This window comes from Perognathus longimembris, chromosome 5, assembly GCF_023159225.1.
Source record: "Perognathus longimembris pacificus isolate PPM17 chromosome 5, ASM2315922v1, whole genome shotgun sequence".
Lineage (NCBI taxonomy): Eukaryota > Metazoa > Chordata > Mammalia > Rodentia > Heteromyidae > Perognathus > Perognathus longimembris.
This window is the reverse complement of record NC_063165.1, coordinates 50,934,987-50,961,262: the sequence shown is the minus strand read 5'-3', so window position 1 is coordinate 50,961,262 and position 26,276 is coordinate 50,934,987. Positions and strand designations below refer to the sequence as shown.

Sequence of the window (26,276 nt, the reverse complement as noted above, 5' to 3'; positions counted from 1 at the left end):
TCTTTAAAGTCCACTCAAAAAGACAAAGAAGGACACTACATATTAATACAAGGAAAAATCCAGAATCAAGAAATCACGGTGATAAATGTATACTCACCAAACAAAAGAGGCCCGACATATGTCAAGCAAATTCTCAAAGAATTACAGAGCAAGATAGACGCAAACACAATCATAGTGGGTGACTTTAATACTCCTCTCTCTCCAAGAGACAGATCCAACACTCAGAGGATTAGTAAGGGAGCTGAGGACCTAAATAACACCATTTCCCAAATGGATCTAACAGACCTATATAGAACCTTTCACCCCACAGAGACCCAATACACCTTCTTTTCAGCAGCCCATGGATCATATTCCAAAATAGACCACGTCATAGCCCACACAAAGAACCTCAGCAAATACAAAAGTATTGACGTCATCCCATGTATTATATCTGACCACAGTGGATTAAAGGTAACCCTCAACAACAAAGGATACCACAGAGCCTATACACACTCTTGGAGGCTAAACCCCACGCTGCTATCCAACACTTGGGCCACAGATCAAATTAAAGATGAAATCAACGAATTCATAAGCCACAATGACAAAGAAAACACATCACAAAGAAACCTATGGGACACAGCTAAGGCAGTTCTGAGGGGCAAGATCATTGCACTCAGCACCCACATTAAAAGAATGGAAGCAGAGCAGGTGAATACCCTCACGATGAAACTAAAACAACTGGAGAAACAAGAAATGACAGAATCTAAAACGACTAGGAGAGGAGAGATCACAAAGATTAAAGAAGAGATAAATCTGATTGAAAATAGAAAGACCATTCAGCAAATAAATAAGACTAAAAGCTGGTTCTTTGAGAAAATAAACAAAATTGACAGACCCCTTGCAAGACTTACAAAAAAAAGAAGAGAAGAGACTCATATTCGTAAAATCAGGGACTCCACAGGAAAAATTACAACAAGTACACACGATATTCAAACAATCATAAGAAGCTATTTCCAAAACCTCTACTCAGCAAAAAACAATAATTCTACAGAAATGGATCAATTCTTAGAGAAGTACAAACTGCCCAAACTGAACCAAGAAGAAATAAATCAGCTAAATAAACCAATAACTTACGGTGAGATACAGGAGGTAATCAAGAACCTCCCTACTAAGAAAAGCCCAGGCCCAGATGGATTCACCAATGAATTCTACAAAACCTTTAGTGAGGAGCTAATTCCAATACTCCTCAAACTCTTCCGCGAAATAGAAATGGAGGGAGAAATTCCAAACTCATTCTACGAAGCTAATATCATACTAATTCCCAAACCAGGCAAAGACCCAACAAAAAAAGAGAACTACAGACCAATATCACTAATGAACACAGATGCAAAGCTCCTCAATAAAATATTAGCTAATAGGATCCAGAAAGTGATCAAGAATATCATACATCATGACCAAGTAGGCTTCATCCCTCAGTCACAAGGATGGTTCAACATCCGTAAATCAATCAACGTAATTCACCACATAAACAGAGCTAAAATCAAGAATCACATTGTTATCTCAGTCGATGCCCAAAAAGCCTTTGACAAAATACAACATCCATACCTATTAAAAGCTTTGGAGAGAACAGGAATAGATGGAACATTCCTCAAAACAATAAAAGCCATATACAACAGACCAACTGCTAATATCATATTAAATGGAGAGAAACTTAAGTCATTCCCCCTAAAATCAGGAACAAGACAAGGATGCCCACTCTCCCCACTTCTGTTCAACATAGTGCTGGAATCCCTAGCCATAGCAATAAGGCAAGAGGAGGACATCAAAGGGATCCACATCGGCAAGGAAGAAATCAAGTTATCCCTATTCGCAGACGACATGATCTTGTATCTGAAGGACCCAAAAACCTCAGTACCCAAACTCCTACACCTAATAAACCAATTTGGCAAAGTAGCAGGATATAAAATCAACCCACAAAAGTCAGCAGCTTTTCTGTACACCAGCAATAGACAAACAGAAAAGGAAATTATGGAAACAATTCCATTTACAGTAGCCAAAAAAAGAATAAAGTACCTAGGGATCAACTTAACCAAGGACGTGACGGACCTATTCAATGAAAACTACAAAAATCTAATAAGGGAAATCAAAGAAGACACAAGGAGATGGAAAGACCTCCCATGCTCATGGGTAGGCAGAATCAATATAGTGAAAATGGCCATATTGCCCAAATTGTTATACAAATTCAATGCAATACCTATCAAAATCCCAGCCACATTCTTCACTGAAATAGAGAAACCAATCCATAAATTCATATGGAACAGCAAAAAACCTAGAATAGCCAAAGCAATTCTAGGCAAAAAAAGCAATGCAGGAGGTATCACAATACCTGACTTCAAGATCTACTACAAGGCCATCATAACAAAAACAGCATGGTATTGGTATAAAAACAGATCGGAAGACCAATGGATTAGAACTGAAGACCCAGAAATAAAACCGCACTCTTACAGCCAACTGATATTCGACAAAGGAGCTAAAGATATACAATGGAATAAACATAGCCTCTTCAACTACTGGTGCTGGGAGAACTGGGCAGCCATATGCAGAAAACTCAAAGTAGACCCAAGCCTATCACCATGCACCAAGATCAACTCAAAATGGATCAAGGACCTCAACATCAGACCTGAATCCTTGAAACTACTGAAGGACAGAGTAGGAAAGACACTAGAACTTATAGGCACAGGAAGGAACTTCCTGAATAGAGTCCCAGGGGCACAACAAATAGGAGAAAGACTCGACAAATGGGACTACTACAAATTAAAAAGTTTCTGCACAGCTAAGGACATAGCCACCAAAATAGAAAGACAGCCAACGATATGGGAAAGGATATTTACCAGCACAGCAACAGACAAAGGCCTGATATCGGTCATCTACAGAGAACTCAAAAAACTAAGCCCCTCCAAGCCCAATAAACCTATTAGGAAATGGGCAAAAGAGCTAAAGAGAGACTTCACAAGAGAAGATATAAAAATGGCAAAGAAACATATGAGGAAATGCTCAACATCCCTGCTAGTAAAGGAAATGCAAATAAAAACAACCCTGAGATACCACCTCACCCCAGTTAGAATGGCCTATACTCTGAACTCAGGAAACAACAAATGCTGGAGGGGCTGTGGGGAAAGAGGAACCCTTCTCCATTGTTGGTGGGAGTGCAAATTAGTACACCCACTTTGGAGAACAGTATGGGGGTTTCTCAAAAAGCTCAATATAGACCTACCCTATGACCCAGCCATACCACTCCTAGGCATCTATCCTAAACAGCAAAATCCAAGATATCAAAAAGGCATTTGTACTACCATGTTTATCGCGGCACAATTCACAATAGCTAAAATATGGAAACAACCCAGATGCCCCTCCACAGACGAATGGATCCAAAAAATATGGTACTTATACACAATGGAATACTACATAGCGATTAGGAATGGTGAAATATTGTTATTTGCAGGGAAATGGTCGGAACTCGAACAAATAATGTTGAGTGAGACAAGCCTAGAACACAGAAAACAAAGGGGCATGATCTCCCTGATATATGACTGTTAACAAAGGGAGACGGAGAGACAGTAGAGACCAAGTCTGTGAATACTGTATATGTTCTTGATACATTGTATATTGCATATATGTCAACCTGACCTAGACAAGGGATAGAAAAACAGGTTGTAAGATATCATAAGAAATGTACACACTGCCCTACTATGTAACTGCACCCTCTTTGCACAACACCTTGTAAAAAAAATTTATGTCCAATTAATAAAAAAAAAAAAAAAAAAAAGAGCTAAGGCACAGTACCCCAGGCCCTGATTTCAAGCCCCCAGGATTGGCATAAAAAATAAAAAAATCCAAATAGACTGAAAGTATTAGTTAATGTTCACAATTCATAGCTAAGGAACTTATGTAAATTTTAAAGTTACAATTTTGGAGAGCCAGTATTTAAAAATCTCCATGGCTACCATTTTCCATTTAGTAGTCTCATTTGCTTTGCTTGTTGCTATATGGAAACAGTAATACTTGGTTAATCCCCAACCCCTGCCAACCCTTTTCTTTTTCTCTTTTCAATGTTGAGGATTGAGTTCAGAGCAATACACATGCTAGGCAAGCACTTTTGCTGTGTCTCCAACACTTCATTTTGTTATAAACTGAAAACTGTTACTTTTACGGAGTCATTTGAGGGCAAGGTGAAGGAAAAAAGTCATAATATGAAAACATTTTATGAAATGTTTCATAATAGTTTCTTAAAAATTATGGCTTTCTCCTCAAGAAAATACGGTAATAAAAATTTCAGAACATAATTTAGGAAGATGAGTATGACTTGTAAAAATAGGCCCTATTGTGTCCTATTACACTTCTTTTTAACCTTCCTGTCTGTATTAGTCCAGTTTCATTACAATAACAAAATATTGAGGATGGTAATGTATGAAGGAGAGATCTTTATTTAGCTCACAGTACCTGAGGTCTAAAAGCATGGCACTAGCAGAATTCTGTTTGGTCCTGATAAGGGCCTTATAATGATGGCATCACAGGGGAACCCAAAGAAGAGAGCACATGACAGGGCAGAGGGGTGCTAGCTCACTGTCAGAGGAACTAGAGTCCCATGAAAACTTCTTTAATTCCTTCTGAAGTTAGTGCTCCTATTAGTCTTGACCTTACAGTTATCCCCACATCTGAAAGATCCCACCATGTCCCAACATTGCCACACTGGGGACCAAGCTTCTACAGTATGAACCTTTGGGGAACACATTCAAACCATAATATTGTCTTAAGATCTAAAGGAAAAGCCTGTCCAGGAACATTGCATTGTACAAGTATACTATAGTTAACTAACCTATAATCCTTACACATCTTAAAGGTAATATTTAGTAAGAGTCTGTGTGGGGAAAAAGTAGTTTTATAATAGTATCTGTATCAGGAACAGAACCAATAGGAGGCATATATAATTATCAAAGAGAATTTATTAGATTGGCTTACACCATTAGAGGCTAGGTAGTCACACAGTGGCCCATCTATATAACCTGGAGAGCTGGGAAAACCAGAAATGCTTCTGAACAAGAGGGATCAATGATGCAGCTCCAGCTCAAGGGTAAAGGCCTGAGGGACCCTGGAGACTTACTTGTATGAGTCCTTTGTCAAAGACTGAACAAGCTGGAATCTGATATTAAAGAGCAGTGGCAGCAGCAAAAAATTTTACCTCTAAAAAATTATTTTAAAGCCAAATACTAAAAATGGCTCACGCCTGTCAACCTAATTACTCAGGAGGCTGGTAGCTGAGGATCTCCGCTCAAAGTCATCCCTATCAGACAAATCTGTGAGACTTTTATCTCCAGTCAAATAGCAAAAGAAACAAGTGGAGGTATGGCTCAAGGTCTAGCACCAGCCTTGTGCTTAAAAGCCAGGTAAGAGTACAAGGACTTGAATTTAAGTTTTGGCGACAAGGATAGTTTTCTTAGCTAAATTCAGTTTAGTTTTCTGAATTTGGTTTAAGTTTTCATTTCCCTCATTAAATATTTCTTCTGGCTCAGCTTTTGAAATATGCACTAATTATCAACCTACATACATTTTGTTTTTACTATCCTACTACTAGGATGTATGGAAAGCAAAACTGAAAAAATAAAGCTATTTTGAAGTCATTCAGTATACATGCTTGCTTCTCTGAGAAACTATACACAGACTGATTTTTCTTTCTTTCTTTCTTTTTTTTTTTGCCAGTCCTGGGGCTTGAACTCAGGGCCTGAGCACTATCTCTGGCTTCTTTTTGCTCAAGGCTAGCACTCTATCATTTGAGCCACAGCGCCACTTTCAGCTTTTTCTGTTTATGTGGTGTTGAGGAATCAAACCCAAGGCTTCATGCATGCTAGGCAAGCACTCTACCACTAAGCCACATTCCTAGCCCCCACACACTGATTTTTTTTTTTTTTTTTTAAGATACATGAGCTGGGCACGATGACATGACACATTGCTTGTAGTACAAGTTATTTGAGAGTCTTTGGTAGAAGAAGCACTTGGGGTATGCTAAGCAGCATAGCAAAACATCTCCAAAAAGTGTGGACCATCTTTTTTTTTCTCTTGGTGTTTGGGGAGGAGGGGTGTCAGTTGTGGGCCTTGAACGCTGGGCCTGAGTGCTGTCCCTAAGCTCTTCAGCAGAAGGCTAGTACCCTACCCTTTGAGCCATAGAGCCACTTCCGGTTTTCTGGTGGTTAATTATTAAGAGTCTCATGGACTTTCCTGACTGGGCCGGCTTTTGAATTGCAATCCTCAGCCTCCTGAGTAGCTATGATTACAGGTGTGAGCCACTGTCACTTGGCTGTAGATCATCTTTGTAACTTCCAGTAAGATATTTTATTGTCCTGTTTTTAAAAGAATGTGATAAAATCAGTTAAACTTAGTTTCTAGAGGTCTGGGCAAGAACTGGGTCTGGATTTGAGTATAGGCATAGTTAAAGATGGAGTTAGGCTGGTTGGAAACTTAGGATAGTTGTCACACAGAATTGTAAGATCTTATTGGGCTTTTTCCCACTTGGCTGATAAACCATACTGATGAATAGAGTTGTTCTCTTTGGAGAAATCCTGGTAGAGCCTAAGAGAAAAGATTGTCAATACCAGTACTTTTTAAGCACTAAGTGAAACTGCCAGGGCTCTATGTTATAATGAAGTCTACCATGTCAACAAGGCTTAACATATATAGAAAGCTTCCAACCAGATTTTTAGTGTTATATTTTTAAGTAGGAAAGGAAAACTAAATACTACTAAATATTTGAAGAATATTTCTGACATTATGATGACTAACATTGATTGGGTTGTCCAGCACCTAGGTTAGTAAAGTATACCTCTGGATGTGTCTGCGAGGAAGTTTGCTGGAAGGACAGTTAAGGCTAGAAAACGTGCTGTGAATGTGGGCAGCACCATCCAATACTCTAAGGGCTTGATAGGAGTAAAAGGGAAGAAAGGAGAAAACCATCTAGTACAGCCATTCTCTTTTCTCTAAATTCTTTCCTTTCCTTACTCTACTTGCCACCAGCCCCCTTCTTTCTGTCTGCTATGATGTGAGCTGTGCATTATACATACATCAACAAGAGTTGGGCACTGGTAGTTCATGCCTGTAATCCTAGCTACTCAGGAGGCTGTGGTCTGAGGATCGTGATTCAAAGCCATCCTGGTAGGAAAGTCCATGAGACTCTTACCTCCAATAAACTACTTAGAAAAAGCTAAAAGTAGCACAGTGGCTGAAGTGGTAGTAGTAGTGCTAGCCTTGAGCACAGAATGGCTCAGGGACAGAGTCCTAGCCCTGAATTCAAGCCCCAGGACTGGCCAAAAAAAGACCCCAGAAAAAATTAGTGCAGACACCCCCCACACACAAAATCCTCTCAAAAGTCTACAATTGATACCTTTCAAGTCAGAGAAGAAGATATTGCAGACAGAAAATATATTAAAAAGAAACACAAGCCACAGAAATGGAGGGATAAAGGGTACACAAATGTAGCAATGGTATTTACTAGACACTATGTTGAAAGTGGACTATACAACCTGTGGATGGGGATGGCAGGGAAAAGTGGGAGAGAGTGAAGGTAGGGATGATATTGTTCCAAAAGAAACGTACTCTTTACCTGACTTACATAACTGTAACCCCTCTGTATAACAGCTTTATAATAACAATAAAAAATAAATTTTAAAAAAGGAACATAAAAACATTCAGAGAAAAAGAAAGAGCCCTTGGAAATTGAAAGTATTGTATCAAAATAAAGTTGAAGAAATACATGAAAGCATGCAGGAGATCCTGGGTTTAATCCTCAGTACCACAAAACAAGCTCACTTAGGGTACCTTGTTGTAAAATTTTGGAACACCATTATCATAGCAAGTACAAACTTGCTGTAGGATTAGTGCTATAGTAAGATTATGTAACTAAGTGAGATCATGAAACTAAGTGACTGTTGTTCAACAATAATTCTTTGGAGGCTTGTGCCTATAATACTAGCTAGCTACTCAGAAGGCTGAGAACTATAAGCTGGAGGTTTGAGGCCAGCCCAGATAGAGAAGTTGTATAGACTCTTATCTTCAAATAACCAGCAATAGAGCTAGAGGTGTGGTTCCATTGTATAGAGTGCCTGCCTGGCAAGCAGCAAGACCCCTGAGTGCAACCCCAGCACTGCCAAAAAAAATCTCCTTTAAAGTGGGAGATGACTCTCAGATTAATGATATACAGGACATCTGTCCATATTGATTTCTTCTTTAGTGGACCTTTGTAGTATTTATCTTCTAGGAGGTACCCAGAAAACAAATTTTCTCCCTTGCATTTTTAATTCATACATCTTTAGTAGTACTTATTTGCTGATTAGATAATAAATGCATCATTAGTCTACATGAATTTTCCCCCTTGTTATTTTGTGTGTGTGTATGTGTGTGTGTGTGTGTGCATGCGCCTTGCTGGCGTTGAACCTTGATCCTCAAATTTCAGCCTCCCAAGTAGTTAGGATTACAGTAGGAGCCTCTAGCATTCAGCTAGTGGAATGTTACTCTTAAAATCTAGATCTTGACATGGTGGCACATCCCTGTAATCCTAGCTACTCAGGAGGCTGAGATAGATCTGTTGATTATGGTTAGAAGCCAGTCTGGTAAAGAAAGTCCATGAGACTCTTACCTCCAATTAACTACCAGAAATACCAGAAGTGGAGTTGTGGTTTAAGTGGTAGAGTATTAGCCTTGAACACAGAAGCTCAGGGATGGTACCCAGGCCCTGAGTTCAAGCCCCAGGACTGGCACAAAGGAAAGAGAAGAGAAGAAGAGAAAAGAAAAAAGAAAAACAACCTATACCAGACTTTGTGATCTGGTCCATTAAAATCAAGAATAAAGAAAGATCTCAAAACTTTGAGGAAAAAAGAAATTGGTAAAAAGGCCTCATCGTACCAAATTTGTTTACAACACTGGTAGTTGGAAGACAATAAAGCAAATCTTCAAAAATTCTTCAGGAAAACATTTCAATCAATAATTTTATGTTGAAGCCAGGTACCAGTGTCTCATACCTATAAACTGCTAGTAGCTACTCAAGAGGCTGATATCTGAGAATTGAGGTTCAAAGCGAGACCCTTTATCTCCAATTAACTAGCAAAAAGGTAAAAATAGGCCAGATGCTGGTGGCTTATGCCTGTAATCCTAGATACTCAAGAGGATGAGATCTGAGAATCGAAGTTAGAAGCCAGCCTGACCATGAGAGCCCATGAGACTCCTTAACTACCAGAAAGCTGGAAGTGGAGCTGTGGCTCAAGTAGATTACCAGTCTTGAGTGAAAAAGCTTTGGGACAGCACCTAGGCTGAATTCAAGTCCTAGTACTAGCATACACACATGCACGTGCACACACACACATGCTGCAAGTGGTAAGTGCTAGTTATGAGTGAGAATATGAAGTTTGGAATTCAACCCTCACCAAATAAAAACAGAAAAGTTTTGTGTTGAGCCAAATTAACCAAAATGTTAGGCTGGATAATGTCATTTTCAAACAGGTAAAAAACACTCTCTCTCTCTCTCTCTCTCTCTCTCTCTCTCTCTCTCTCTCTCTCCCTCTCTCTCTCTCTCTCTCTCTCTCTCTCTCTCTCTCTCTCTCTCTCTCTCTCTCTCTCTCTCTCTCTCTCTCTCCCTCTCTCTTTCTCAGCAACTCAAGGATAAGATCTACTATCAGGATAAGGGATCTAGGTAGAGGCAAAAGGAATTCCCTATGATGATGACCTTAGTTTTTACAGAACAATGTCTGTGCAAAGACCTAGGGAACAAATGGACTGGGTTGCAGCAGGACAGTGGTTCCAATAAACATTTTCTAAAGAAAATCAAATGAAATGAGCTCTAGTTTGGAAATTAAGGCCTATATAATAAAGAATTGCTTCCCCGGGGCTGGGGATATGGCCTAGTGGCAAGAGTGCTTGCCTCGTGTACATGAGGCCCTGGGTTCAATTCCCCAGCACCACATATATACAGAAAACGGCCAGAAGTGGCGCTGTGGCTCAAGTGGCAGAGTGCTAGCCTTGAGCAAAAAAAGAAGCCAGGGACAGTGCTCAGGCCCTGAGTCCAAGCTCCAGGACTGGCCAAAAAAAAAAAAGAATTGCTTCCCAGGATGGCACTCTTGGGAACTGGTGGAGCTTTTAAGAGATAGGGCCTAGTAGGAGTTCTTCAGACCACTGAGAGCATGCTCCTGAAAAAAATATGGGACCTCAGCCTTGAAGGGTGTTACTGGTATGGAAATAGTGGGCAGAGTCTGTTCATGTACAACTTTCCTGGTTTCCCAGCCAGCAGCAACCATTAGGATATGTCTGCTCTCCTGATCCACTGTGTGATTTCTTTCTCTGGCCCCCCTCCATCTCTGTCTCTATGTCTAGAGGGTTTTATACCTTGGCCTGTGCTCCAATTGGTCACCCCTATGCAAATAAAGTATAGGAAGGATGGAACAGGACATTCTATTCTCTACAGCTATGATGTTTTGGAAACAAGCTTTTATATTTTCCATATTCTAATCTCATCTTGATAGGCCAGCAATTTCTTATATGCAAGATGCTTTCCAAGGGCTCTGGACTTGTAACAGAACAGTTTAGGTTTTTAACTAATTCAGCCTGTCAATATAGAGTTTAGCCTTTTTTATTTATTTCCCTTTCTGGCCCTGAAGTAAATGGCTTTACTGCTACTGTATGCTACTACCATAATGAGCCACCAAAGGCCCAAAGCAATGGGCTTAATTAACATCATAGACTGCCAGGGTAAACCTCTCGTTATACAAGTGTAAAACTGAATAACAGAGTACTCGATTCATTTTTACCAAAGTAAGAGAAGATTTTGAGTTATTGAAAGACTATGATAATCGATTTATTAACGTACATAGAAAATTCAGGGGAAACAAAAAATTGTGTAGGATGGGTTGACAATGTGGCTTTAGTGGAACTATCTAGTAAGTTCAGGCTATGGGTTGAAAACCCAGTACTGCCGAAATATTGTAGAAGAAAAGAACATGATCTTAGTCTATCACTTTCTTTTATATATATAATTATTTAATTACATAACCATTATAATGTAGAGTGAATGATGATATCATCAGAAAAGATGACACACTATTGTAGGGAAGGGTTGAGGAAAATTCAAACCATGGGAGTTGTGGGGGATAAAAAGACCAAAAGCCCATTGTCCATGATAGGAATATTAAAATTTGAAAGTTCAAGAAAAAAGTTCAGAAATATGAAACATAGCAGTAAAGACAAAAATTAGAGCTAAAAGGATTGAAAGTGATGTCTCTGGGGAACAGTTATTGGGAGTTTGGAGGGATTAGACATCTGTTTTGGTTCTAATTGGTATTTTTGCTTTTAGTCTGTGTCTTTATACTTGGGTTTCTTACAGACATCATATAGTTGCATTGTATTTTTATATCCACTTTACTAAGCTCTGTCTTTTGGTGCATTTAGATCACATATATTTAATGTACATTAGGGCTATATCTACTGTATTACTTTTTATTCCTGCAATCCTCTTTGCTTTTCCTTTTAGTGTTCTTGCCTTCTTGTGAATTTGCTGAACATTTTTTTAGAATTCCATTTTTATTCATCTGTAGTATTTTTCATGTATCTCTTCATGAAGTTCTTTTAGTTGTGCCTTAGTAGACAAAAACTTTAACTTATTTTATGTCCCTTTCCCTTTCCTGACACAGTTGTCTTAAGAATTTCCTTTACATGCATTAGGAATTACATCAAATAATCAACCATCAGATGTAATACAGAAAATTCGAGAAAAGCTTTTTTTTTTTTTCTTTTCTTTTTTTTTTTTTTTTTTTTTTTTTTTTGCCAGTCATGGGGCTTAAACTCAGGGCCTGAGCACTGTCCCTGGCTTCTTTTTGCTCAAGGCTAGCACTCTACCACTTGAGCCACAGCACCACTTCTGGCCTTTTCTATATATATAGTGCTGAGAAATTGAACCTAGGGCTTCATGTATACGAAGCAGGCACTCTTTCCCCCAGGCCACATTCCCACCCCAAGAAAAGCTTTAAAAACATTTTTTTATTAATTAAATTTTATTGACAAGGTGTTGTGCAGAGGGGGTACAGTTACATAATAAGGTAGTGAGTACATTTCTTACGATGTGTTACACCCTCATTTTTCTTTCCCTTCCCTAGTTCAGGTAGGCATATATACAATATCCAGTGTACCAAAATCATATACAGTAACCATGTAGGGTACGCCAAAGCAAATTCACCTAGAACATTAAACGTAAAGTTAACAATAGAATCTTCCTGTGTCTTTCTCTTGGAGTTGTTTTTGCTTATCCTTGTCTTATATAATCATGTGTACATAGCTGTTGAGCTATTGTGATCCACTGATAGGTCTATTCTAGAGCTTTTTATGTTTTTTTAGTAGTTGTTTGGTTTTAGATACATAAAGTAAAGTCGCTGACCCAAACATGTGGAAATACCATTTGAAAAGAAGTTTGATATTTTGCAGACCTGGTCTCTACTCCCCCCCTTCCCCAACAGTCATATGTCAAGGAGACCATGCCCCTTTGTTCTCTGTGTCCAAGAAAAGCTTTTTATCTTCACTCATTTCTGCTTACTATTTATTATGGACTAAATTATGTTCTCTCTTCCAAATTTGTGTGTTGAAATCCTAATCCCTAGTATCTTAGAATGTAGCTAACTGTGTTTAGAAATAATAATTTTAAAGGGGTGAAAGAGTAATTGGGTTAAAATAGGATCATTTTAATAGCTCCTATTTTTTTTTTTTTTTTTTTTTTGCCAGTCCTGGGGCTTGGACTCAGGGCCTGAGCACTGTCCCTGGCTTCTTTTCTCACTCAAGGCTAGCACTCTGCCACTTGAGCCACAGCGCCACTTCTGGCCATTTTCTGTATATGTGGTGCTGGGGAATTGAACCTAGGGTGTCATGTGTACAAAGCAATCACTCTTGCCACTAGGCCATATCCCCAGCCCCAATAGCTCCTAATTTAATACTACTATTATAGAGGTATCAGGAGGACATTAGGACAAAGACAAATAAGAAAGATCATATGGAAACAGAACGCAACCCTCTGTAATACAGTGAGGTTGACCAGAATAAACCAACCTTGCCAACATCCTGATCTTGGACTTCTAGCCTCCAGGCTCTCAGGAAAAAAAAAAATAATAACTTCTGGGTTTTAAAACACTTAGGAATCAGGATATGGCTCAAGTTGTAAAACTGCAACCTAGCAAGTACAAATTCCAGTACTGGTAGGGTTAGGAGACCCACCCAGACCATAGCAATATTTTCCCATGGCAGTCCCAGTAAACTAATACACTTCATTCTTGCTATTCTGAGGTTCCTTTCTTGCATTGTTTCTTTTGGTTTAGAGAACTTCCTGTAACCATTTTAGGCTAGATCTGCTGTCCTATGTTCTCTTAGTTTTTCACTTGGAAATGTCTTGATTTGACTTTTATTCCTGAAGGATATTTTTCTGGATAGATGATTCAGGTGAACAGTTATTTTTCTTTCAGCATTTAAAAGATATTGTGGCCGGGCATGGGTGGCTCACACCTGTAATCCTAGCTACTCAGGAGGCTAAGATCTGAGGATCAAAGTGCAAAGCCAGCCCAGGCAGGAAAGTCCTTGAGACTCTTGTTATCTCCAATTAACCACCAGAAAGCCACAAGTGGCACTGTGGCTTAAGTGGTAGAGTGCTAGCATTAAGCTGTAGAACTCAGGGACAGTGCCCAGGCCCAGAGTTCAAGCCCCATGACCAACCAAAAAAAAAAAAAAAGAGAGAGAGAGAGAGATATGTTTTGGCACAGAATGTGATCTCCATGGTTTCTCTTATGAAATCTGCTTTCACTTCTGTTGTTTCACCAACTACCAGGTTTTTTCTTTATCTCAGCTTTCAGAAGGTTAGTTATAATGTGTCTTAATAGACTTGGAGGGGAGTTTTTTGTTTTGGTGATTGTTCAGCTCCTTGAATCTAAGCAGGTGAATACGATCAAATAGTAATAGATGGGTGAATGTGAACAAAGTACACTATATACATATGGAAATGTCACAATGAATCCTTTACTTTGTATAATTATGGCTTATCAAATTTAGGAAACTTTCTGTCACTTTTCTTCAACTCTTTTTTTGCGCTACTCTCTTGTCTTTCCAGAACTCTAATGGCATGAGTGTTAGATTTTTGTTAGATTCTCATGTCCTTGTTGGTTCCCTGTTCGTTTTCCTTCTATTCTCTCTCTGTTGTTCAGAATGGATAACTTCTGCTGTTATACATTGTAGTTTACTACTTCTTTCTATATCATCCATTCTGCTATGGAGCCCATCCATTGAAGTTTTTGTTGGGTTCAACTATATTTTTCAGTTCTGAAGTTTCATATAGTTTCTTATATTTTATCTCTTTAAGAGTTTCTATTTCTGTAGTGAAGCTTCCTGTTTTTATTTGCTGCAGAATTTATAATTACTAATTTTGTTGTTGTTGTAATGACACTTGAACTTGGGGCCTGAATGCTGTCCCTGAGCTCTTTTTGCTATCACTTTGAGCCACAGCTCCACTTCTGGTTTTCTGTTGGCTAATTGGAGATTAAAGAGTTTCATCGACTTTCCTGCCTGGGTTGGGTTTGAATTGAGAACCTCAGATCTCAGTGTCTAAGTAGCTAGGATTGTAGGTATGAGCCACTAGTGCCTAGCTTACTGAGCATTTTTATCATGATCTAATATCTATCATCTAAGTATTGGTCTCTGTTGGTTGTTTTTCATTAAGCTTACAGTTTTCCTGGCCCAGTACTGGTGGCTCACCAGCAGAGAGAGAGAGAGAGAGAGAATTTCCCTGGTTGTTGTTATTAGATATATTTTCACTTAAAGCCTATAACTATCCATATACTAATTTTATTTATTTGGTATATATTGATTACACAAAGTAAGGGATTCAATGTAATATTTCCATATGTATATGTAATTTACTTTGATAATCACCTATTACTATTTTATTACCCTTCTAATTTCCTTCTGCTTTGCAAATTTCTTACAATTTTTGTCTGAATTTCTTTATAAGATTTTCATATACATATATATCTTCCTTCTTTTCTCTCTTATACCCTCCTCACATGGAGAGAGGTGATGTTGCAGAAACCCTTGGCTGTAGTTACTTAGTCATTACTGGCATGGGTGAGAGTGGATGAGGTCTTGGTGTTTTCTGGACTGAAGAAAGCAGAAGCCCTGTTTCCAGCTTTCTGGCTAGAGAAAGCATGTTCTCCCCTCCCCTTTGTCTTGTCTCTGCTCATTGGGATTTGAGGGCTGGCAGCTCTAAGTCTGGGACACATGGGACAAAACAAACAAAAATAATATCACAACAAAACTTGATGATAAAACAGGAAAGTTGTTGTTGTTCCTTAAATCCTGAGGTACCAGCCATCGTCTTTCGGTCTTTTTAGAATCTTATGAATTTGTTTTATATATTATCCGGGGTTCTTAGTTTTAATTAGCAGAAAGAATAGGGAACAGCTTCTTTCCTAACTTCCTGGGAGCAGAAGTCACTTAACATTTAAAATTATATAAATTTATTGTTAATCCACAAATGGTGTAAAGTAATATGATTTTGGAATAAAAAGCATAAGAAAATGTTTTCTGATATTCCTAGGTTAATAATATTAATAGCCAAAAGAAAATTATATTATTGTATTCTAGCTTAACAAATTTTCTTATAAATGGCATACTGGTTAAAAACAATAAAGATATAATACTTAAGTGTAGATTGTTTTCCAATGTAGCAGATCAAAAGAGAAAGCTTCAAAAGTATAGTAAACAGTCATTAGTCATCAAAAAATCTCCATCTAGAAGTAATCTTATAATTTTCGAATCATAGCAGAACATTTTATATATAAGGACCACATCCCCATTTTTTTTGTTGCTGTTGGTGGTGGTATTCATCATAGGGCTTGAACTCAGGGCCTGGGTGCTGTCCCTGAGCTTTTGTGCTCACAATGCTACTTCCAGCTTTCTGGAGGTTAATTGGACAGGAGAGACTCATAGACTTTCCTACCCAAGCTGGCTTGAACCATGATTCTCTCAGCCTCCTGAGTAGCTAGAATTACAGGCTGAGCCACTGATGCCTGGCTTCACATCTTTTTTTTTGGTAGGTATTGGGGCTTGAACTCTAGGCCTGGGCTCTGTCCCTGAGCTCCTTTTGCTCAAGGTAAGAGCTCTATTACTTGATCCACAGTGCCACTTCCCGCTTTTTTGAGTAATTTATTGGAGATGAGTCTTAGGAGTTTCCTGAACTGCAATCCTCAGATCTTAGCCTCCTGAATATCTAAGATTATAGGCATGAGCCACCAGTGCCCAGCTCATATTCTCATTTTGAAGAAATGTGAAATTCATTAATTTACATCTGAATCCATCAAAATTCCTGTGAATAAATTATATGTAACCCTCTCCCAAGATACCTTCATTTGACAGGCAACTTTGTTGTTTCTGCTTGATATTCTTTAGCCAGTGGCAACATGAACAGCATTATTGCAGTTTAAGTAGCTAGCAAATAATTTTATTTTAAATTAATACTTTTATTTATATTATACTCTAAGTACCTGACCTTCCCTTTGCTTTATCAAGTCTTCTAGAGTTTGCATTTACTATTTCTTTTTCTATTGAAGGATTTGATTTCACCTTGCTTGGTGCTGAAAAAATCTTACAGAATCATAATCTCTGGCCCCTTAACATTCACGGTAGCGATTGTTCCTAGAAAATGATGAGTGGGCATGGGAATTGAATAATGGGCCTTACTTGGTAAGGATGATGTCATGTGTTAAATAGCCTTCAGGAATTATTAGAAAGAACACAAGATTTTTGAGTGCTAGCATTTTTTTTCTTTTTTTGGTCATTCATGGGGCTTGAACTTTGGGCCTGGGAGCTGTCCCTTAGCTCATCAGCTCAAAGCTCTACTACTTGAGCCACAGCACCATTTCTGGTTTTCTGGTGGTTAATTGGAGATAATAGTCTCATGGCCTTTCGTGCCCAGGCTGGCTCTGAACCTCGATTGTCATATCTCAGCCTCCTGAGTAGCTGGAATTACAGGTGTGAACCACAGGTGCCCAGCTAGCATTTCTTGATAAATACCATACTGTTGGAAGCATTCATTCGTGTTTGGATGGGAAAGAACTTGGGTTTTCTTGGCTTAGTTATTGAAATTTAAAGAAATCCTACAGTCATTAATTACATAACTGACAGAATAAAATACAACTATTAGTCTCTGTTAAACAGTTTTAAGAACAATTTTTAAGACTTAAAGTTTAGGGATACTATTTATTTATTTATTTTTGCCAGTCCCTGGGCCTTGAACTCAGGGCCTGAGCACTGTCCCTGGCTTCTTTTTGCTTAAGGCTAGCACTCTGCCAACTTGAGCCATAGCACCGGGAATCGAACCCAGGGCTTCATGTATACCAGTCAAGCACTCTTGCCACTAGGCCATGTTCCTAGCCCTCTTTTCTAACTTTTATTACTACACATTTGATTTTTTATGTGGTGGGAAAAAAAACATATCTTAACTTTTTTTTTTTTCCAGTCCTGGGGCTTGAATTCAGAGCCTGAGCACTGTCCCTGGCTTCTTTTTGCTCAAAGCTAGTATTCTACCACTTGAGCCACAGCACCACTTCTGGCTTTTTTTTTATATATGTGGTGCTGAGGAATAGAACCCAGGGCTTCATGCATGTGAGGCACGCACTCTACCACTAGGCCACATTCCCACCCCCTTATTTTAACTTTTAAATGTAAAATTTAGTATTATTACATATATTCATGTTGTCTAAGCATCACCACTGTATCCATCTCTAAAGCATGTATTCTCCTATACACTACCCTTTACACAGCTATTCTCCATTCCCTGTCCTTACCCCCCAGCTCCTAGTAATCATTCTTTATGTCTTTATTACTTTTAACTATTTTAGGTACCAGATATAAATGGAATCTTACAATATTTATCTTTTAGAGTCTAATCTATTTCAAACAGTGCCTCCAAAGCATGGCTAATGTGATTAATTTAAGTGGCAGTGTGAAAATTTTAGATTTGTTAAAGTATGTCTTTACTGGAAGTGTGCAACCAGCTTGGGAAAACTGAATTGAGTACAGTAAACAAAGTACAGAACTGAATTCTGAGCATCCTGAGAATGCAATTTTTCCTCAACATTTCTTTGGAGCCATGTACTCTGAGGTTACTGGGGGCAGGGAGTGGGGAGTGAGTGAATGAATGTGGGTGTGCACATGCTTGCATTCAGGACCTGGTCACTGTCCCTTAGCTTTTTCAATCAAACCTAGCATGCTACCACTTGAGCCTCACCTTCACTTCTGGCTTTTTGGGTGATTAATTGGAGATAAGAGTCTAATGGACTTTTCCTGTCCCAGCTGGCTTCAAACTCTGATCCTTAGACCTTAGCCTCCTGAGTAGCTAAGATTACAGGCATGAGCTACTGGCTCATACTTGTAGTGTTTTTTGTTTTTTTTAATGAGAGGATTAGGAAGCATGTCCTTTGATTCATTTTCCCTACCTGTTGGTTCAAGTTTTCTTTAGACAACTTGCTCCTACAAAATAGCTGGAAAATTTCTTCTTTTACTTTTGGTAAAGATTAAGTGCAGAATAGCTGAAGTCTTTTACTTTTTTATTTTTTTAAATTGTTATTATAAAGGTGATGGACAGAGGTGTTACAGTTACATAAGTCAGGTAAAGAGTACATTTCTTTTTGGACAGTGCCATCCCTTCTCTCACTCTCTCCCAGCTTTTCCCTCCCATCCCCAACCCACAAGCTGTATAGTTTATTTTCAACATAGTGTCTAGTAAATACCACTGCTGCATTTGTTCACCCTTTGTCCCTCCATTTCTGTGTGAGCTCTTAAGTACAGAAAAATTCTGAGAGCTGTCTGAGTTCAAACTGAGCTGATCTGTTGTGGGTGTCGAAGAGCCAAAGTTTACATTGAAAATATTTGTATTGATTGACTCAACTGAATTTAATTTACTTTGGTTGTTATTTGGATATTCTTTTTAACAAATATGTCACCATATAATTTTTTTCAGATAGTTTTTTGAGAGTGGAAGAATAGGAGTAAAAGAGTAATTGGATCTGGTGCTGGTATGTGGTGATCTCACTACCTTCAGTGTAAAAGGCAACACTGGTCTATTTTTTAAAAAAAGTTGCTTCAGGCAACATGACTACAAGTCTGATGACATCTGAAAGAAAAGGCAAGGCTGCAATTTTGTACACTTCCGTTGAGAGCAAATGAAAATTTTGTTGAGCTGAGCATTGAAACACTACTTACGTATTTCTAACTACTGTCTTTTAAAAGACTTAAATGAAAAGCAACAGTGTAATCCTAACAACTCAGGAGGCTGAGATCTGAGAATCGAAGTATTAAAAGCTAGCTCAGACAGGAAGATCCATGAGATCCTTAATCTCCAGTTAACTACCAAGAAAGCTGAAAGTAAAGTAAAGCTGTGGCTCCAGTGGTAGAATGCTAGCTTTTGTTGTTGTTTTGTTTTGTATTTTTGCCAATCCTGGGGCTTGAACTCCGGGCCTGAGCACTGTCCCTGGCTTCTTTTTGCTCAAGGGTAGCACTCTACCACTCCAGCCACAGCGCCACTTCCGGCTTTTTTCCCCCATATATGTGGTGCTGAGGAATCGAACCCAGGACTTCACATATACAAGACAAGCACTTTACCACTAGGCCATATTCCCAGCCCAGAATGCTAGCTTTGAGCTCAGGCTTGAATTCAGGCCCCAGGACCGACACACACACTAAAAAAAGATTTAAATCATGAAGCTGCTATGAAGTGTTTTTTCTTTTCCCTTTTTTTCCTGCCTTATGAGAAGTGAACAGTGTCATATTACCAAACTAATTATATCCTCATTTATATCTTGTCATTTTTACTGCCTTCAATGGAAGTTAAAAGTTAGAAAATTAGTTGGGGAGAAAATTCCACGTCAGCAATTTCCTCTAGCAGCTTTTTTTTTCAGGTTTAAAAATCCATGTTACTTTTGGGTACAGGGGACAAAGGTGGATTCAGAAATGGAGGGACAAAGAGTGAACAAATGTAGCAGTGGTACTCAATAGACATTATGTTGAAACTGAACTATACAACTAGTAAGCAGGAATTGGAAGGAGTGACGGAAGGGGTAAAATTATCCAAAAAGAAATGTACTCTTACCTGACTTATGAAATTGTACCTCATCTTTACATCACCTTTATAATAACAATTTAAAATATCTATGTTACTGTTAACATCTTTGGGCTTCATGCATATCCCCAGGAAGTACCTATTAAAAAAAGTAATTGAAAGCATCACACTAAAAAGTACTAGGGAGAGAGATTTTGACATGTTCTAGAGATTAGGATGGTGAGAGAAAGTGTGTGTGTGTGTGTGTGTGTGTGTGTGTGTCTATGTGTCTTGCAGGACTAAAATTTGGTTTATATCATTGCTCATCTCGTTTAAAAAAATTTTTTGAGCTGGGTGCTGGTGGCTCTCACGCTGATAATTCTAGCGACTCAAGAGGCTGAGATCTTAGATCTAAAAATCATTTTTCAAAGCCAACCCAGACAGGAAAGTCTGTGATCTTTTTTTTTTTTTTTTTTTTTTTTTTTTTTCCAGAGCTGAGGACCGAACTCGGGGCCTTGTGCTCACCAGGCAGGCCCACTTACGCTGAGCCAAATCCCCAGGTCCATGATCTTATCTCCAATAAAATACCAAAAAAAGAAGCTAGAAGTGGAGCTGCGGCTCAAGTTGTAGAGTGTTAGCCTTGAGCAAAAGAATCTCAAGATCAGCACTCAGGCCCTGAGTTTAAGCCCTAGGACCAATCCAAAAAAAAGAACAACAAAAACCTAGGAGGAGTGTCCATGCCCTGAGTTCAAGCCCCCATAAAAGAAAGCAAAAAAAGAAAAGAAAAAAGAAATAAATATATTTTTTCTTTTCTTTTTTCTTTTTTTTTTTTTTTTGCCAGTCCTGGGCCTTGGACTCAGGGCCTGAGCACTGTCCCTGGCTTCTTCCCGCTCAAGGCTAGCACTCTGCCACTTGAGCCACAGCGCCGCTTCTGGCCGTTTTCTGTATATGTGGTGCTGGGGAATCGAACCTAGGGCCTCGTGTATCCGAGGCAGGCACTCTTGCCACTAGGCCATATCCCCAGCCCCTATTTTTTCTTTTGTAAAAAATATTTTTATTAGTTTCAATTAGGTGTACAAAGAGTTTCCTTTTGACATGTCCATTTATGCATACTATAGGGATTCATGATCGGATTCATGATAGGGATTCTTGATTGGATTCATCCCCCTTTGTCACTCTCCCTCCTTCACCTTTCCATTTCCAAAACCAATATCAACAAGTTTAATTGTTCTCTTTTCACCCATATTTTTCAAATATTTTGACCATATTCACCCTTCTTCCCTATTTGCCCTCCCAGTGTTACCCATACTCCATAGAGGACATCTTTCACCTTGCTAATATTCATTGTTGTTAAAGTGCCTGTCAATTTTTCTGAAAGGTATATGTGCTAGACTTTAATCATATTGATTATATATGCATATATATGCATACACACATATCCATCCTGTGCATGTTTACATATACCTGTCTTTTATGTGTGCCATCCACGTATAAGAGAAAAAACTTGTGTGATGTTTGTCTTTCTGAACCAAACTTCACTTAATATGATTTTTCATTTCCCTGCAAATGACAAAATTTTATTCTTCTTTGTGGCTAAATAATTGTGTGTGTGTGTATATATATATATAGTAATATATAGGGCTGGGAATATGGCCTAGTGGCAAGAGAGCCTGCCTTGTAATATATAAACAATGAAATATATAATACATTACATGTAAATTTTACTTTATACATAATATACATTATAGATGTATATAACACATATATTCTGTATCTAATATTTATATATTCTATATCTAATATTTAATCTATACACACATAAAACACATATTTTTTATCCATTCATTAGTTATAGAGCATCTGGCCTGATTCCATAGCATGGCTTCTGTGAATAGTGCTGCATTGAATATAGTTGTGTAAATACCTCCATTATTTCCTGATCAGCATTTCTTCTGATAAATGCCCAAGAGTGGTTACTGCTGGATTGCATGATAGCTGTATTTTTAGTTTTTTGAGGATCTTTTCTGTGGATTATACTAGTAATTACACTAGTTTATACTCCCACCAACAGTATATAAGGGATGCTTATTTTGTTCTTTTTTTCTCCACATCCATGCCAATATTTATTTCTGTTCTTAATGATAACCATGCTGGAATGAGATGTAGTCTCAATGTTTGATTTGCTTTATTATAGCTAAGGATGTTGAGCATTTCTTCAGTATTTATCGTCCATTTGTATTACTACTTTTAAAAATAATATGTTCATATCTTTTGCCCACTTATTAATTGAGTTGTTGAGAAATTGTTTTTCTCTGAATTTATTCCTTCAGGATATGGCTTTGAAACTTTTTTCTTCTTCTGCTGGTCCTGGGGCTTGAACTCAGGGCCTGGGCTCTGACCCTGAGCCTCTCTGTGCTCAAGGCTAGCACTCTACCACTTGAGCCACAGCACCATTTCCAGCCTTATCTGTTTATGTGGTACTGAGGAATTCAACCCAGGGCTTCATGCATGCTAGGCAAGCACTCTACCACCAAGCCACATCCCCATCCCTTTGAAACATTTTTTAAAACAAATTAAGTGATTAGCTTAAACATTTTAAAATTCAAAAGAAAATATTGTATGAAGTAAATATTGTATAGTTTGTGTACTCTAAAATTGAGTATATTTTTCCAGTCTTATGTGAACTCATAGCGTGTTTGAGGCAGAAATCCATGTTCTTTCTTTCCTAAGTTAACTGAAAGTTTCTAGTTTGGTAGACAATTTTGCATTATTTGAAAGAGAAATATGTAATATATTTGAATTATATCTGAAAATAAGAGGGAACATTGGATAGAAAATTCCTAATCTATGTATGTAAATATGCTTTTCTCATCATTAAGATTTAGGCTGGAAGGTCAGGTGCCAGTGGCGCACCCCTGTAATCTTAGCTACTCAGGAGGCTGAGATCTGAGGATTGCAGTTCAAAGCCAGCCTGGGCAGGAAAGGCTATGAGACTCTTATCTCCAGTTAACCACCAGAAAACCAGAAGTAGCACTGTGGCTCAAGTGGTAGAGCCCTAGCCTTGAGCTGAAGAGCTCAAGGACCACACCCAGGCCTGGAGTTCAAGATCTATAACCAATAAAAAAAGATTTAAGGCAAGGTAAGTTACATTTTACCATGTTGGATGCCTTGAGTTCAATCGCCAGCACCAATACAGATATGTAATAGAAAATATTTTAAAAGACTATAAATGACTTAAGATACTAGTGGTCTTTACTGCCACACATTTCTTCAGTTCAACTAATAAGCCTCATAACAGAAAGCATGTGTCTATGGTAATTTAAATCTATTATAGAACCTTTCTATACACTGTGTTGCTATGGGTTATAGTATTTCTAACTGGCCAGAGCAAATTGAGGTATTTAATTTCCAGCCTTCAATAGCATTTTCCTACATTCCTTCAAGCCTCTAGCAGTAAGCTGTGTGACCCCTTAAGTCCACTGCATACCCTAGTTCTAAAGCCATTGTCAAATGCTTCAGGCTTTGTTACACTAGCCTTCTACTTCCCTGTTCAAAACTTTGGGGTTTAAAACAACAGTCATTAGAAGTGGTGCTATGGCTCAAGTGGTAGAGTACTAACCTTGAGCACAGAGATGTTCAGGGACAGAGCCCTGGCCCTGAGTTCAAGCCCCAGGACAGGTTAAAAAAAAAAACCAAAAACTCAAACCTATGGGGGCTGGGAGTGTGGCTCAGTGGTAGAGTGCTTACCTAGCATTCATGAAGCCGTGGGTTTGATTCCTCAGTACCACATACACAGAAAAATCTGGGAATGGTGCTGTAAATCAAGTGGTAGAGTACTAGCCTTGAGCAAAAAAAAAAAAAAAAAAAAAGTTCACAGTTAGTGCCCAGGCCCTGAATTTAAGCTCCAGGACTGGCAAACAAAACAAAAAGTTATTAGTTTCTTAAGCTTATTTCAGGACTTGTGGTTTTCCCTTTCCCTACCTTCTTAAATATAACATGCCACAGAAGTTTCTATTACACTAGAAAATAAATGATTCTGAACTGGAACCAGGAAGTTGCAAGGCAAACTTGCAACATCTTCTTGTTACAGAATACTAGACAGTGTGTATAGACATACATACATGTCAAAAAGCTATCTATACAGGAATTTGCTGGGCACCAATGGCTCAAGCCTGTAATCCTAGCTACTCAGGGAGTGTCTGAGATCTGATGTGCCTCACAATCAGCCTGAGCAGGAAAGCACATGCATCTCTTATTTCCAATTAACCAGCAAAAAGCTGGAAGTGGAGCCATGACTCAAGTGTTAGACTGCTAACCTTGAACCCAAAAGCCTAGGAACAATGTCCAATCCCTGAGTTCAAGCCCCAGGACCAGCACCCCCCCCAAAAAAAATAGTTTGCTTAGATTCAAATTATGTTGCTTTGTTAAGACCATAGTTGATGTTCTTGTGGGAGGCATATAATTTCTTACTGCCTTCTGAGAACAGCCATTTATAACTGAATATGCTTGATGGATTTCAAGCCATTGCAACTATTTTTATCGAAGAAGCTTCAATTATCTCATTTTTTTTTGGCTAGTGGGATCTAAGTAGGTTCCTGAATTTTTGGTTTGGTTTGGTTTTTTTTTTTTTTTTTTTTGCTGGTTATGGGGCTTGAACTCAGGGCCTGGGCACTGTCCTTGATCTATTTTTCTCAAAGCTAGCTCTACCACTTTGAGCCATAGCGCCACTTCCAGTTTTCTGGTGGTTAATTGGAAATAAAGGGTCTCACAGACTTTCCTGCTCTGGCTGGCTTCAAACCACAATCCTTAGTTTTCAACCTCCTGAGTAGGTAGGATTACAGGCTTGAGCCATTGCCACCCAGTGGAACTCAGTATTTCTTGATTGCTAGTACTCTCAAGTATTCTACCACTTAAGCCATACCTCAAACCGTACTTTTTGCCTGTTATTGACATAGAGTTTAGTGAACTTTTCTGCCCAAGCTGGCCTCCAAGATCCTCCAGATCTCAGCCTCCTGTGGAGGTAGGATTACAGACCTGCGCCACTAGCTCCACCTAGTCCAAGGACTGATTTTAACCTGAATTTATTAATTCTCTTTCAGACCTATCACGAAATCGTCTCTCAGAAATCCCTATAGAAGCATGTCATTTTGTTTCTCTTGAAAATCTTAACCTGTACCAAAATTGTATTCGCTACATCCCAGAGGCAATTTTAAATCTACAAGCTCTAACGTTCTTAAATATTAGGTAAGAATATTATTTTCTTTTTTAATGTGGTCTTACATGATCTTTAATTGTTTTCCTCTCTTTCACTAAAATATTTACCTTTATTTACCTTATCTGTCTATATCAGTGTCTCTATATAAGTTTTTCATCTACATTAGCAGTATTTCTTAAATTCCTCAAGCTTGTCCCTTAACAAACTGCTAGCCTAATAGGCTTGTAGTTAGTTGTCTTAACAATGTTCTCCAGTTACATTTGCAAATTAGATTCATCAAATAAAAGTATAGTAGATTTGAAATTACTTCATTTGCTTTTTGTGACCAGGGATTTTTTTATGTATGAAGTTCTAAATATATAGTCAACTCATTTTCGTTTTTCGTATATTATAATGTGCTTTATTGTACTGTAAAAGCTACAGTGCTATTAAAGAAAATGTACAAATGTAGAAAGTGGAAAATGCTGTATCTGAGTTTTTTTCCTCCTATTTTTCCAGACTTTCAGTCAGTTTTCTTTTTGTTTTAAAACAAAGTCTTGCTATATAGTTGGCTAATCTTGAATTTGCAATCCTCCTGCCTCCACCTCCAGAGTGCTAGGATTATAGATATGTGTCATCATGCCCACTTTAGTAAAGAATTTAAATATGCCTTTTCCCATTGTCATAAAATATTCTGTGGAAATATTTTCCAAGGGAATCATTTTGTTTCAGTTTATATTCAATTTTTCTCAAATATTTAATTTGTGTTGGTTTTTTTTTACCATGAATTAAAAGAAATTTTATGTATTTATCTTTATATAAATGCCTTTCTCCAAGTTGAATATCTAAGAATAGAATTATTATTGGACTTAAAAAGAAACCTAGCTGGGGATATGGCCTAGTGGCAAGAGTGCTCACCTCCTATACATGAAGCCCTGGGTTCAATTC

At 38.3% G+C, this 26,276-nt stretch overlaps 1 protein-coding gene across 6 annotated transcripts in view; it reads left to right on the top strand.

The window, feature by feature from the left end:
* The window catches only part of Lrch3 (leucine rich repeats and calponin homology domain containing 3), a 103,965-nt gene that overhangs the window by 19,045 nt on the left and 58,644 nt on the right, over nucleotides 1-26,276 (top strand). For all 6 annotated transcript variants that reach the window (XM_048346840.1, XM_048346841.1, XM_048346844.1 and 3 more), the window contains exon 2: nucleotides 25,234-25,378. In XM_048346840.1, coding sequence (XP_048202797.1) covers nucleotides 25,234-25,378 — 145 coding nt within the window. The remainder of the gene's footprint in view (nucleotides 1-25,233; nucleotides 25,379-26,276) is intronic.